The 14036-nt window shown below is 38.8% G+C and overlaps 1 protein-coding gene across 1 annotated transcript in view; it reads right to left on the bottom strand.

The window, feature by feature from the left end:
- LOC132540479 (lipoma-preferred partner) overlaps window positions 1-12914 on the bottom strand; it is a 133554-nt gene extending 120640 nt beyond the window's left edge. The window contains exon 1 of the mRNA XM_060198527.1: window positions 12726-12914. Coding sequence (XP_060054510.1) covers window positions 12726-12839 — 114 coding nt within the window. The 5' untranslated portion in view covers window positions 12840-12914. The remainder of the gene's footprint in view (window positions 1-12725) is intronic.
- Window positions 12915-14036: the final 1122 nt, after the last annotated feature.

Here is a 14036-nt window from a genome sequence, read left to right as displayed (position 1 = left end):
AGGCAGCACCAAGGCTGAATTTTTCTACTCCTGCCATTAATAAATGATATTACCTCAGGAAAACCAGTAAGCACTCTTGAGCTATAGGTTGTCCAGCTATAAAAGGATGTTACTGAATATCTAAGGTTCCTCCTGGCTCTTAACAAGTATTCAAATCCTTTTTTTAAAAAAATATATTTTATTTTATTTTTTATTGAATAAAGACAGAGAACTCAAGAGGGAAGGGGGAGCTAGAGAGGGAGAGACAGAGAGACACCTGCAGCACTGCTTCACCAGTCATGAAACCTCCCCCTTCTTCTAGCGTTTGCCCTTCTTCCGTAGCCAGTCAACAGCGTCAGGTTGAGCCTGATGTAAAGTTTCGAGACCTCCTTTGAATCTGGAGAGGTGGCAGTCGTTGACTATGTGGGTCATAGTCTGTCTGTAGCTGCAGGGGCAGTTCGGGGTAGGAATCAGGGGCTTGAACCTGGGTCCTTGACGCTAGTGACATGTGCGCCACCACCTACACCCAAGAACTGCAATTCTATGACAACTGACATTAATATAATTCGGTAACCAGAGAAATGAAAGATTTTGTTTCATAAGCACTTTTGCTCTGGATAGTCTATTTCACTATATTTATCAGTGGCCACCAGAGACCTATGAGGATTTATGACCAAAACCAAGATCAGCAAAAAGTTGGATGCTCTGAGGGAACGGGCTAAAAAACTACTACCAGCAAAAGGCAGAATTTCCCCCACCCCCACACTGATCATCTAGTTATATAATTACAAGGTGATGATGTGGACGCCTGTTAAAGTGAGAGAGAAGTGCTTTCCAACGCATTTACAATCCCCAAATAATTTTGCTCACAAGTTAATTATCCCTGTAAAACTTTATAGCAGTCTTCACTGAGCTCATTTGTGCTTTCAATGGTTTATGAAGGCATTTAACATTTTCTTGTTGCTTCTATGAGAGAAATGGGTTTTTTTTTTTCTGTTTTTCTGGTTATGTTTTCTAAATCTCAATTCCTATTTTTTGTTCTTCTAGCACTTTATATGTTCTCAGATGTAATTTTAATTTTTTTTATTATCTTTTATTTATTGGGTAGAGACAGCCAGAATTTGAGAGGGATAGAGAGGGAAAGAGAGAGACACCTGCAGCACGACTTCACCACTTGCAAAGCTTTCCCCCCTCAAACCCAGTTCCTTGTACATTGTAACATGTGCACTCAACCAGGTGTGCCACCAAACAGCCTCTCAGATTTATATAAGAATGACTGTAGAATTTATACTTCCTAGTCTTGTGATTTTGAGGTGAAAAGGTCTCAGAAAAAAAAAAGTAGGATACAGTGTTCTTCATTTAAAATTAAGAAAGAAGTTATGGGGCATACAATTAATGGTACTTGGAATACTATTCTGCAGTAAAAAGATGATAGAGAAAAGATGGATAGAACTGGAGGTGAATATGTTTAGTGAAATAAATAAAGAGGTTTCACCTAGACGAGTTTGCTCATGTGTGCAACTATAGAGCACTGAAATACATACACTTGCAAAAAAAAATTTTTTTTTTAAGTAACCAAATTGTAAACTAAGACTGTGAGAAACTGTGGGTGTGATGTCAGAGGTGGGGCAAGAGGAGGACACAGAACTTTGGTGGTGGATGTAATGTAGAACTACACTCCTGTTACTTTATAATCTTATAAACCACTATTAAATCACTAATATTTTTAATATTACTATTTTTGTCTGCTTACTATTTTTTATTCTAGCACTTTATATGTTCTCAGATGTAATTTTAATTTTTTTATTATCTTTTATTTATTGGGTAGAGACATCCAGAAGCTGAGAGGGATAGAGAGGGAAAAAAACTAAATGATTTTTTTTTTAAGAGATGGCTAGTAAAAATTTAGCAGGAGGTAGAAGAACTTTTGTTCTGAAATGGGCCATTTGCCATTTGGATATTCATATCATCAATTATAGCAACAAATAACTATCAGCTTAAAAATTAGCACTTATTGCCTGCAGTTGGCTTGGTAGGGACACAGCAAATGATTTCACAGGCCTTAAAAGGCCCGTGGGACACAAGTTCCCGCATCCAGTTTCAAGAAATGCATTAATATGAGTTTCAGAGGACCTCTGTACCTGAGTGCCAGCAATATGAGTTGGATAGTCCTGTGATTTCAACTGAATTTCTTTTCTTATTAAAGTGGTTTCTTTCAATGAGAAGCACACAGAGAACAGAGCACTGCACAGCTCTGGATTATGGTTATTGGACTGGGTGTATGTTATGACACATAATGACTTTATATGCATTTCAATTTATTGTGTAGTTTTTTTTTTCTTTTTTGCCTCCAGGGTCATTGCTGGGGCTTGGTGCCTGCACTACGAATCCACTGCTCCTGGAGGCTACTTTTTCCCTTTTGTTGCCCTTGTTGTTGTTATTATTATTATTGTTATTGCTGACATTGTTGTTGGATAGGACAGAGAGAAATCGAGAGAGGAGAGGGAGAGAAAGATAGACACCTGCAGACCTGGCTTCACCACTTGTGAAGCGATCCCCACCTGCAGGTGGGGAGCCGGGGCGGGGGGGCTCGAGCCGGGATCCTTGGCTCAGTCCGTGTGCTTCCTGAGAAGTGTGCTTAACCTGCTGCGCTACTACCCGGGCCCCCTATTATGTAGTTTTAGAACACTGATACAGTCTCAAGCCTAAGGTGATGAATTTCCACTTATATATTACTCATTTAAAGAAATAAAACTTCAAAAACTCAATGGAGGGACTTGGAGATCATTTCATCAGTAGTGCAGCAAATTCTTATTCCTGAGGCTGTAAGGTCAGTACACATGCACGCGCATGTGCACACACGCACACACATGCACACGCATGCACACACATGCACACACACACTCATGCACACACACACATACGTGCACGCACACACACACACACACACACACACACACACACACACACACTGGGTTAAGGAAAAAATTTCCTGTGTTTTCCTATACAAAAATGCCTCTAGACTTTTCCAGTAACCCAATATGTCTTTTACTTGTAAATTTCTATTACAAAAGCAAGAATGTTAAGAACAACATTCATTTTAACAATAGTGATCCTGGACTGGGGAAATAACACAATGGTTATATAAAAAGACTTAAGTACATGGGAAACTGATGTCTCAGGTTCAATCCTGAGCACCACCATAAACTAGAATTAAGCAATGCTTTGGTTAAACAAAAAAATTCAGGAAAAATAAAAAAACCAGAATAGGCTACAGTAGTGACCCTGTATCTATCTAGATTTAGGAAGAAGGCTGCCTTTTAGATTACTTTATGCTTTTAAACATGTTTTTTTTTTTTCTTTTTTACTACTATTTCCTTTAGAGCCTGTTTTGTGTTATTACTATCATTCTTGTTCTTAATCAAGAATATATGAAGATTTTATTTATCTTTTTTTTCACCAGGGTTACTGCTGGGGTTCATCGCTGTATGATTCTACCATGTGTGGTGGCCAGTTTCCTTCCTCTTAATAGAATGTGAGAAAGAAAGAAAGAAAGAAAGAAAGAAAGAAAGAAAGAAAGAAAGAAAGAAAGAAAGGACACTGAAACACCACTCCTCTGCACATGATAATGTATGTCTTGTTCTAGGTGAGATACTTGCTAGATCCCCAAATATCTTTTTACACTGTTTCTAACCCATTAGTAAAATATAGTAAAAGGTAATTAATATTGTTATAACACTGCATGGAGTAACCTGAGATTTTTTTAAAAGTATTTTGCACTTTAATGATAACTGGATTTATTCAAATCAATTCTCCTTTTAGTTTAATTTTGTTGTCCTCTAGTTTTTTAAGATAAAGACTTTAAACTTTGTGTTGTAACAAGTGATACTACCTTTACTTGGAATTCTACTTGGCTGCATTTTATTTGCATTATCATTCAGTGTTACCATCACTACTTTCTAAGAATACCTTAAAATTAAATAGATAAATATTATTTAAAAAGTAATACTCCAAGCCCATTATTTCTCTAACACGATAACTTGTAAATTTCAGGATTGGAATTAAACATTCTTTTCTGATTTTATGAAGAAATTGCAATTAAAAACAAAATGAGTAGAAATAAAACTATAGCAATAAAAATGTGATTTTTAAAAATAATTTGTTGGCAACATAGAAAAAAGAAGTACTTGGAAATCTAATAGCAGGTTCAGTTGGTGGATGGGACGCTTACAATCTATTAATACAAAACCGAGCAAGTTTTCAGCTTCCCTCCTTCTTTCCTTGGCCTTTCATTTATTGATATTTTTACTGATACCAAGATTAAAGGCGGAAGCCAATGCTTGAAGTAGCCATATTCCCTTTATTTATTTATTTATTTGTTCTTTAAAATTTTTAAATTAATTTTTATTTACTTTTTAATTTTTATTTATTTTATTTTATTTTATTTTTTTACCAGAGCACTGCTCAGCTCTGGTTTATGGTGGTGCAGGGGATTGAACCTGGGACTTTGGAGCCTCAGGCATGAGAGTCTATTTGCATAACCATTATGCTATCTACCCCTGCTTTTATTTATTCTTTATTCTTTAAATTAGAACAGAAAGCAGCTAAGAGAGGGAAGACAGAAGAGGGAGAGAGAGAGAAAGAGAGACAGAGAGAGAGAGAGAGAGAGTGGGAGAAAGAGACTTGTAGGTCTGCTTCATCACTCCTAAAGCTTTCCCCCTCCAAGTATGGGCTGGGGGCACAAGCCTGGGTCCTTGCATATGGTAATGTGTGCACTCAGTCACTTGTTCCACTGCCTGGCCCCTTAAAATTTCAGTTTCTACTGTTGGGAATGAAGTCATTCATTATATTTGCACTGAATTTTTAGGACCATGTGAGCATAATATGAGGTAAAAGAAAAGTGCTCTTTTTAGAGGTGAGTATGCTCAGTGAAATAAGAGGTGAAAGACAACTACTAGAGCTGGTCCTGCAAAAGACTTTCAGGCCTGAGGCTTCAAGGCCCCAAGTTCAGTCCCCAGCATCACCATAAAGCAGGGCTGAACAGTGCGCTGGTTTTTGTCTCTCAGTCTTTCTTTCAGTATCTCTCTCATTAAAATGAAATAGATTTCCATGCTAAAGACAAGTAAGGATTTCTCTCTCTCTCTCTCTCTCTCTCTCTCTCTCTCTCTCTCTCTCAAATAAAGCTTAAATCTTTTGAAAATAAAATAGTAAAAGAAAGTCAACTACAGGATGGCTTCACTCATATGTGGAATATAAATAACTAAAGCAAATAGTCTTTCAAGAAAAGAGTAACCCAAACTGTTTTTTTAAACTTTGTGAAGAGGATGGTGGTTATCAGAAGGAAAGGGAGGAGAGAGCACAGGAATTTTGGTGGTGGGTACTGTGAATTACGTACACACACACACACACACACACACACACACACACACACACACGAGTATCTTATAATTTTGTACACCAATGTTAAATCACTAATACTAGGAATTAATTTAAAAATAGAAGAAAAGTGTTCTAAAATCAAAGCACTAAAAATGTTAGTTATAGGGCTGGGGTGACACCTAATTCTGCAAAAGACTTTAATGCCTGATGGTCAGAGGTCTCCCTGGTTCAAGTCCCAGCACCACTATAAGCCAGAGTTGATCAGTGCTTTGGTCTCTTTTTCTCTCTCTATCTCTCATTCATTAGACAATGAATAAATAAAATATTAAAAATATTAGTTATTATAATATTTAGTTTTAACCATAAAAAAAGCATATGATTTGAGATATGAGATTTTGGAAAGAGTAGCAGTCATGTGCTCAAGAAAAGATAAGTGCTTAGACAGAAAAGTCCTTAGAATCATCATTTCAGGTTCTATAGCACTGGGAGGCATGTTCACATGTCAGTTATCAGTTAAAAATCGTGAAAGCAGAAGAGGGTTTTATCAGCATCTACATCCTTTTAAGAAACTGAACAGGGGGTCGGGCGGTAGCACAGCAGGTTAAGTGCACATAGCACAAAGCTCAAAGACCAGGGTAAGGATGCCGGTTTGAACCCCCGGTTCCCCACCTGCAGGGTGGGGTCACTTCACAAGTGGTGAAGCAGGTCTGCAGGTGTCTATCTTTCTCTCCTCCTCTCTGCCTTCCCCTCCTCTCTCCATTTCTCTGTCCTATCTAACAACATCAACAACAATGATAATAACCACAACAACAATAAAAAAACAACAACAGGGCAACAAAAGGGAAAAAAAAAAGCCTCCAGGAGCAGTGGATTCATAATGCAGGCACTGAGCCCCAGCAATAACCCTGGGGGCAAAAAAAAAATTGAACCTTAGTTTTGGAGTGACAGTATGAACATAGAAATGCAGTGCAGGTAAGAATATCTATTCCAGGTTGGGGGTATGGATTGATCTGTCAACACCCATGTCTAGTAAAGAAGCAATTACAGAAACTAGACCTCCCACCTTCCATACCCCATAAATTTCTTGGGTCCATGCTCCTAGAGGGATAAAGAATAGGGAACCTTTCAATGGAGGGGGATGAGATACGGAACTCTGGTGGTGGGAATTATATGGAATTGTACCCCTCTTATCCCATAATCTTATCAATTAGTAAATCACTAATAAAAATAATTTTGAAAAGATTATTTGTATTTTACCTTGAAAATATCAAAACCATTGTAAAGTGGGATTAATAACCCTTGTCTATTTCACAGTATTCTAGTAGAGAGTAACAAATACGCCAACCTGCAATGATAGAAGCACACAAGCTCAGAGGCACTGTAAAATATAAAAGAGTGCACAAATGGGAGCGATAACTAAGCACAGTAGTTCACATGATTAAATCTCTCAAGAAATGGACAAATTCTCATCTTTTTGAAGATTTTTTTTCTCCTTCCTGGGATTATGTTTTGGGATGATGATATAATATCAAGAGGGCAGCATGAGGAGAGATAGAGGGAGGGGGAGAAGGCAAGAGGAGAAAGAGAGGTAGGGGAGATTTCTTGGAGATAAAAGACACTGATGGGCAAGTAAAAAAAAACACACATAGGGGGATTCATGTGGATTTTTCAGCTTCAGTCTAAGCTCTCAGTGCCTTTTCCAACACCCATATAATACACAGGTCATCACTGCTTTTAAAACATTTTATTGGGGGAGTCGGGCTGTAGCGCAGCGGGTTAAGCGCAGGTGGCGCAAAGTACAAGGACTGGCATAAGGATCACGGTTCGAACCCCGGCTCCCCACCTGCAGGGGAGTTGCTTCACAAGCAGTGAAGCAGGTCTGCAGGTGTCTATCTTTCTCTCCTCTTCTCTGTCTTCCCCTCCTCTCTCCATTTCTCTCTGTCCTATCCAACAACGACAACAACAATAATAACTACAACAATAAAACAACAAGGGCAACAAAAGGGAATAAATAAATTAAATAAATATTTAAAAAAAACATTTTATTGGGAAGCACTGAAAGCACAAGAGGACAACTTTTCTGCAGAGTTATAAAAGCCTACCTTCTAATGGAAGTTAAAAAGGTAGAATGCTTTAACTGTAGTTACTCAGTAGCCTAACAGAGCAAAAGGTTGCTAGAGTGTTGGCCACTAATGCATTACATTCTGAAGCTGTAAAATGTTTAGTCCCCTGTGGAGTTGGCCTTCTATTTCCTGAGGCTTTTTAGTCATGTGGATCTTAAGTCTAGAAAAATGTCTGTACCAGCTTGTGCTTCTGGAGAGTTAAGAGTAGGACTGGGGTGGGGGGGGAGTCGGGCAGTGGTGCAGCGGGTTAAGCACACGTGTCACAAAGTACTAAAGGGAGGATTGGAGGGAGGATCCTGGTTCGAGCCCCCGGCTTCCCACCTGCAGGGGAATTGCTTCACAGGCAGTGAAGCAGGCCTGCAGGTGTCTAGCTTTCTCTTCCCCTCTCTGTCTTCCCCACCTCTCTCCATTTCTCTCTGTGCTATCCAACAAGGACATCAATAACCACAACAATGTTAAACAACAAGGGCAACAAAATGTCAAATAAATAAATATGAAAAAAAGAGTAGGATTCGGTCCACTATGAGTAAAAGACCTGAGTTAAGGGCGATCCTTGCCTGCCATTTTGTAAACAAACTTTTTGCTAAGAAAAGTGTGATGTGCTGTGTCCCTGGATTCTTTGGCAAAGAAAACAAACTGATCTTCACGTGTGGGCAAACCTTTCATTAAGGGCAGGGGGACACGTGAGTGGGAGGCACTGCTGCTGCCCCCCTTGCTCATACCAACATAAAAATATTCTTAAGCAAGACATGCACCTCTTCGTCTATGTCCTCATATCCCTTCTATGACATCTATTTATTTCAGTATTTCCATAGCAACCACAGCTATGAAATTACCCCAAACTTGAAGAATTTCTAAATTATATCAGTGTATGCTAAAGAAAAGGAGAAAGGGGGGTGGGGAGAGAGAGAGGACAATAATGAAATTAATCAGATTGGTTAGGCAAAAGCAAATTAAATTCATATTATACTGAAGGCAGTCCTCTTTGGCTGAACTCAGCATCAGATATGGGTAAACACTACACAGAGATAGTTAGGGCTGGGGAGATAGCTCAGTCTGTTAGAGTATCATCTTCAATGCCTGAGGCCCCAGAGACTGCATGCAGGTTACAATCCCCTGGCACCACTTAATGCCAGGGTCCTATGTTTCTCTCTGTCTCTCTGTCTCTCTCTCCCTCTCCCTCTCTTTCCCCTCTCTTAATAATTAAATCAATTAAAAAGGAAATAGGTAAACTGCTAAACAAACTGCTATCTTCAGTGTTCTTACTCCATCAATGGAAACAGCAAACAAATGGTGCAGATTCAGGACCAGGGTCTGGGGTTTCTTTGCTTTATGCAGAATTTCTGTCAAACTCTAGTTTCCACTAGCAGAACAGGAGACAACCACTTGTTACAAGTGCTTTGGTTCCAAAAGAGCCATGGACACTTGTTGAATCTCTCAACCCTAGAGTCCTCCTTACTACAAACTATTTTGGTGGCTGGGAGTGGTGTCAGAGTGCTGGCCTCCATGATAAACCTGGCAGCAGTAAAAAAAAAAAAAAGTTTTTATGACAGACATTTCATTTTATTTTCCCATGTTCTCCTGCATAGCTATACCTCACCCTGACCCCTATGAACAACTCTTTGATTTTCTAATGAGACAGCTTATTGGATTTATATGAAAAGATAAGACATTGAAATGGTAGAACACCCATCTGAGGGCTTGAGGGCTATGTTGAACTCTGAGATCAATATTAAACAAGGGTCTTTGAGTAAAGCTTAGCCGAATTCTGATAAGAATTAAATTAAATATATATATATGGTAGACTCTACAATGTAATTAAATATATATTAAAGATATATATATATCTTTTGAGTCAAGGTACTTATGAGAGTGAAAAGTCAAAACAGGGTGGCAAGGATTTCTCTGACTTGAATTCACACAGTTCTCCCAAAGATGTGATGAACTAACTTCCAGATTGTGTCCCTTCTCATAAACAGCAGGTAAGCAAAGTAAAGCAACCTACATCTTCAGCTCCTAAGCCTGACTTGGAGATTGAAACCTGAACCCAGAAACTGAAGAAACCTATCATTTAGACTTTCCTTAGGCTTCTCTCCACTCAGGAGAGCCAGTAAATAACTTAGCAATGAGAGCAAGGTGCACCTGAGTTCCTAAATGTAAAAGTTCAAATATAAAAACATTACATTTTTAGAAATGCCAGAAATCTCATTAAAACGTATTTCATGGGCCAGGGAGTGGCACGCCAGGCAGTGCATTCATGTTACAATGCACAAGGACATAGTCTCAAGCCTCTGGTTCCCACCTGCAGGAAAGCTTCAGGAGTGTAGAAGCAGTGCTGCTGGTGGCTCTTTTCTGTTTTCCCCTTCCTTCTTGATTTCTATCTATCCAATAACACATTCTGTAAAAATATTGACTAAAAAGATTTATGTAAAAAATCATCTCAGTGGGGAGTCGGGCGGTAATACAGCGGGTTAAATGCAGGTGGCGTGAAACTCAAGGACCAGCGTAAGGATCCCTGTTCAAGCCCCCGGCTCCCCACCTGCAGGGGAGTCGTTTCACAGGTGGTGAAGCAGGTCTGCAGATGTCTGTCTTTCTCTTTCTCTCCCCCTCTCTGTCTTCCCCTCCTCTCTCCATTTCTCTCTATGTTATCCAACAACGACGACATCAACAACAATAACTACAATAATAAAACAACAAAGGCAACTAAAGGGAATAAATAAATAAAATAGAGAAAAAATATTCTAAAAAAAAAAGATCTATTTAAAAAAATCATCTCAGTGTAAAATTCATTCCATTAGCATTCCCTGATTGAATCTTTATAAGTATTATGATTACTTTCTCCAAAGTGCCTCATTTCATCTCCACAAGCCCTGGGGAAACCCTATAGTTATTCCCATTAGATAGATGAAGAGACTGAGGGTTAGAATGATCAAGGAACTTCCCCAGGATACAAGGCATGAAGTGAGTCACCAAATTCAAAACTATATTCTCACACAAGATTATTTATTTCCTACTATTGCTCATATTACCCCTACCTTATAAGGAATAAAAAGAAAATCTGAAGAAGGTTGCCACAGGAGAATCATTAAAGTAGCAAGAGTCAATAGGCATTACACTGTAGAACAGAACACTTGTGCTGCAATACACATCAAAGGGGAGGGAATGTTGTTAAATGAAATAAAGAAGAATGAGAAGGGGGAGTACAAGATGATGACACTCATAGGTGGAATATTGTTGGAGAAGTCATGACACCTTTTTGTGTAGAAAAACAGCAAAACTAAATCATGATATTTTTCCAACAAGCCAATAATCTGTGTGGTCTATTGCAGTAGACCTAAGGGCTCAAATGTGGGGAAGTGGGAAGGAAGAGAAAAGGGTCCCAGGGTACTAGAGTGGAGAGAGATGACAATTTGATGGAGGGTGAGGACTACTAAGGTCCTGCTTAGGAGAGATGGGAACCTAAACCTATGTGTCAACAACAGTCCTGTAAGTCACTATTTCATCAATAAAGTGACTAAAAACAAACACACACAAGAACTACAAAAACAACACTGGTTTGCAATAGCTCATTGTAGAGACAGACAGTCATACGTGTCCACACAAGCTCTCTGACATCATCCACACATAACTCAGATCAAGAAATAGTCTCACAGTGATGGTCCTAAATTCCTGTGAATTTTACAGTCTTGAAATTTCATTTACAAAGGCAGGGAATTTTGCAATTTTCTCTTTACAACCAAAAAAAAAAAAAAATTCAAACTGTGACCTGTGAAATATTCTTATTTTCTAAAGGAGCAAGCTTTTGTTCATTAGACTTTTTCTGATATATAATTAATTGCTCCTTCCTGGTGAACAGGACATTGCTATGTTTGTGTTTATGTTCTAGACTAACTAAAATGGTACAGTGTCTGCAAAAAGCACAGGGTTAGGAGTGTCAACAGCTGAACACAGCCCTGATCTGACACTAATGATAGAACATAAGCCACTTTCCTTCCTTCTGCATCTCTGTCTTCTCACTTCTAAAAGAATCGCAGGAGTTAGACAAATGATGTGAAGTTTTTTGGTTTTTCTCTTTTTTTCAGGTTCCAGCATTGTATACCACATATAATGATGTTATATGAGATAGGTGACCTTTGGGGGTGAAAATGAAGTGAGATTTGATTTAAGTGATATAAGACAACATATAATTCTGCAAGAGCTTCATCTTGAAGAACTATCAGATCTGATCTGCGTTACAGATTCCAGGGCTGGTAATGAGTTAGAGCTTCCAGGTTATCTGAAAATATCCAGGAGGCCAGAAACTTCTGCAATGACACTGAATCCTGGGCATCTGCAAAGCTGTGTGTTACACTTTAGTCCCAAGACGTCTTTTATGTTAAAATGCTTGAACACATAAGGCTTAACAAATCATGCCTCATTTGTGAGTTTTTTTTTTTAAGCACCACTCTTCCTACCAACTGCAGCTAAACATTGCACATTAAAACAATGTGGAAGGACAGTAGACATTTCACTTTACATTTAAAGTACACTTACATCCATGTGTTAAGTTGATCTATGAGAAAGTAGCTTCATGCATAGAATGAAGTAGTCTGATAAAGCTGATGTGATTCAGTGTTTTTCAACACCAGGTATATTCTCAAAATACAACTGTTGTATTTTTTTAAAAAGCACTTATCAACTCAGGAAACATTTTAGTCACTTCCTCTGAAGGTCCTCTAAAATAATGAGTTTCTCTATTTTTGTTATTGAAAAACTGAAGCATCAAAGATTTTGAATCAATAAAGAGATGATTCAAAAAGCCCATTACTTTGGAAGAACACTGACAACTCCAGAGGCCCTAGAATGTTCCTCTGCAAACACCACAGCAATTTCAAATGCAGAGTGAGACCTAATGACAATAGGTGTGACTCTATCTGAGAAAACTTCTAGAAGTGCTTCATGGTTGTGGGGCATGCTAGCTTATACATGTATGCTTGAAAGTCACAGGATGATGATTTTCCCAGAAGACCACTAATTGAATGATAGTCTCACCCCAGTGCAACTTTCCGACATCAACAGAACATACAGGAAAAAAATGAAGGTGTGGCTATTTACACACACACACACACACACACACACACACACACACACACACACACACATTTTGAAGTTTGTGAAGAAGTAAAGTTCTGATGATCTCAATACTACTCAGAGGGATGGGCATATTGTGAAAGGCACCTTTGCAAGGATCACATCTGGACTTACAATATAGCAGGGCTCACAGTAGGCCTTCTTCTCCACTGCATAGAAAGGTTGCCCACGGAGCTTGTTGCTGCAGATGATACAGGTGAAACAATCCACGTGGAACACCTGATCCATGGCAGTGCATCCTGTACCTTCCCCAACTACATTTTCCCCACAACGAGCACAGCGACCTGAAAGGAAAAAAAAGAAAAAAAAAGGTTGATTATTCAGGAAACACTAAGAAACTTCAGTCCTTCTAAGACAGTCAACATAATGGAGACAGCTGATTTATAATGTTAGTAACGTCAGTAGTTACCACTACTGCTGCCATCACCACCAGCAACATCATCAGTCTAGTCATAGCAATTTCCCCTAAGGCCAACATGATGGAGATTTTGCCGGAGTCATTTGAAGAGGTGACCTTTGCAGCCAAGGTCTCACAGAAAGGAACAGAATACAATTCCAGTTTCCTAATGGGGAGACCAGTTTACATACAAGTGTAAGAGAAATATAACTCAAGTCTGGAAGGAGTGGAAGGATCAGCTCATAAAATAGAAAGGTCTTCCTTCTTGGATAATCTTTGTCCATTTAGATTGTGAGAGCTTAAGGTTAAACTCAAACTTCAACCCACTCCAGCAAAGCCCTGATTATAAAGCTTCTGTATCAAGCTCCCACTTTGAAAGGCAGATCAGGAGATAGTTCTCTTCAATTTTTAGATTTCTCTGGCTGCCAGGAAGCTCTTACTCATGGCAGTCAGAATGCTTCCTCACTCTACCTTTTACGGAGATACTATTCTTTCTGCTGGAGTTTCACAAAAAAAGTTTCATTGTGGCAAAGGACTCTGGGAAAAAGGGAAAGGGATGAAATCAAAGAACTCTGGACTCCTGGTGTACAATGGTAAAAAAGGACCCCAAGTTGGGGAAAGAGTGTCTTGCAGGTAAGAGGGTGAACTACTCCTTAACAACTGTATTACAAACCATGAACCCCATGAAAACAAAAGTAGTCTCCTCTATTACACTCAGCATCCTTTCAAATATTACAAATCAGTGTGTTCTCACTAAAACTTGCACCAAGTTTGAATACCCCTAAATCCTGCAACAGTTCCACAGATTGCAGTCCTGAGAAGAGTTCTAGAGGTTTTCAGCATTCTGATTTTTGGGGGTCATCCAGTCACATCTGAACATCAGATTTCTCTTTGAAAAATTCACTTCATTACGTTTAAATATTAATAATGATAACTTAAGAAAGATATTTAATGTCTATGACAGGTATTGTGCTGGGTATAATCTATCTTTATGCCTGGATACAGCATGGGAATCTTGAGCCTAGAGT

The sequence above is a fragment of the Erinaceus europaeus genome, chromosome 9 (genome assembly GCF_950295315.1).
Source record: "Erinaceus europaeus chromosome 9, mEriEur2.1, whole genome shotgun sequence".
NCBI lineage: Eukaryota > Metazoa > Chordata > Mammalia > Eulipotyphla > Erinaceidae > Erinaceus > Erinaceus europaeus.
This window is presented reverse-complemented; position numbering and strand designations above follow the sequence as displayed.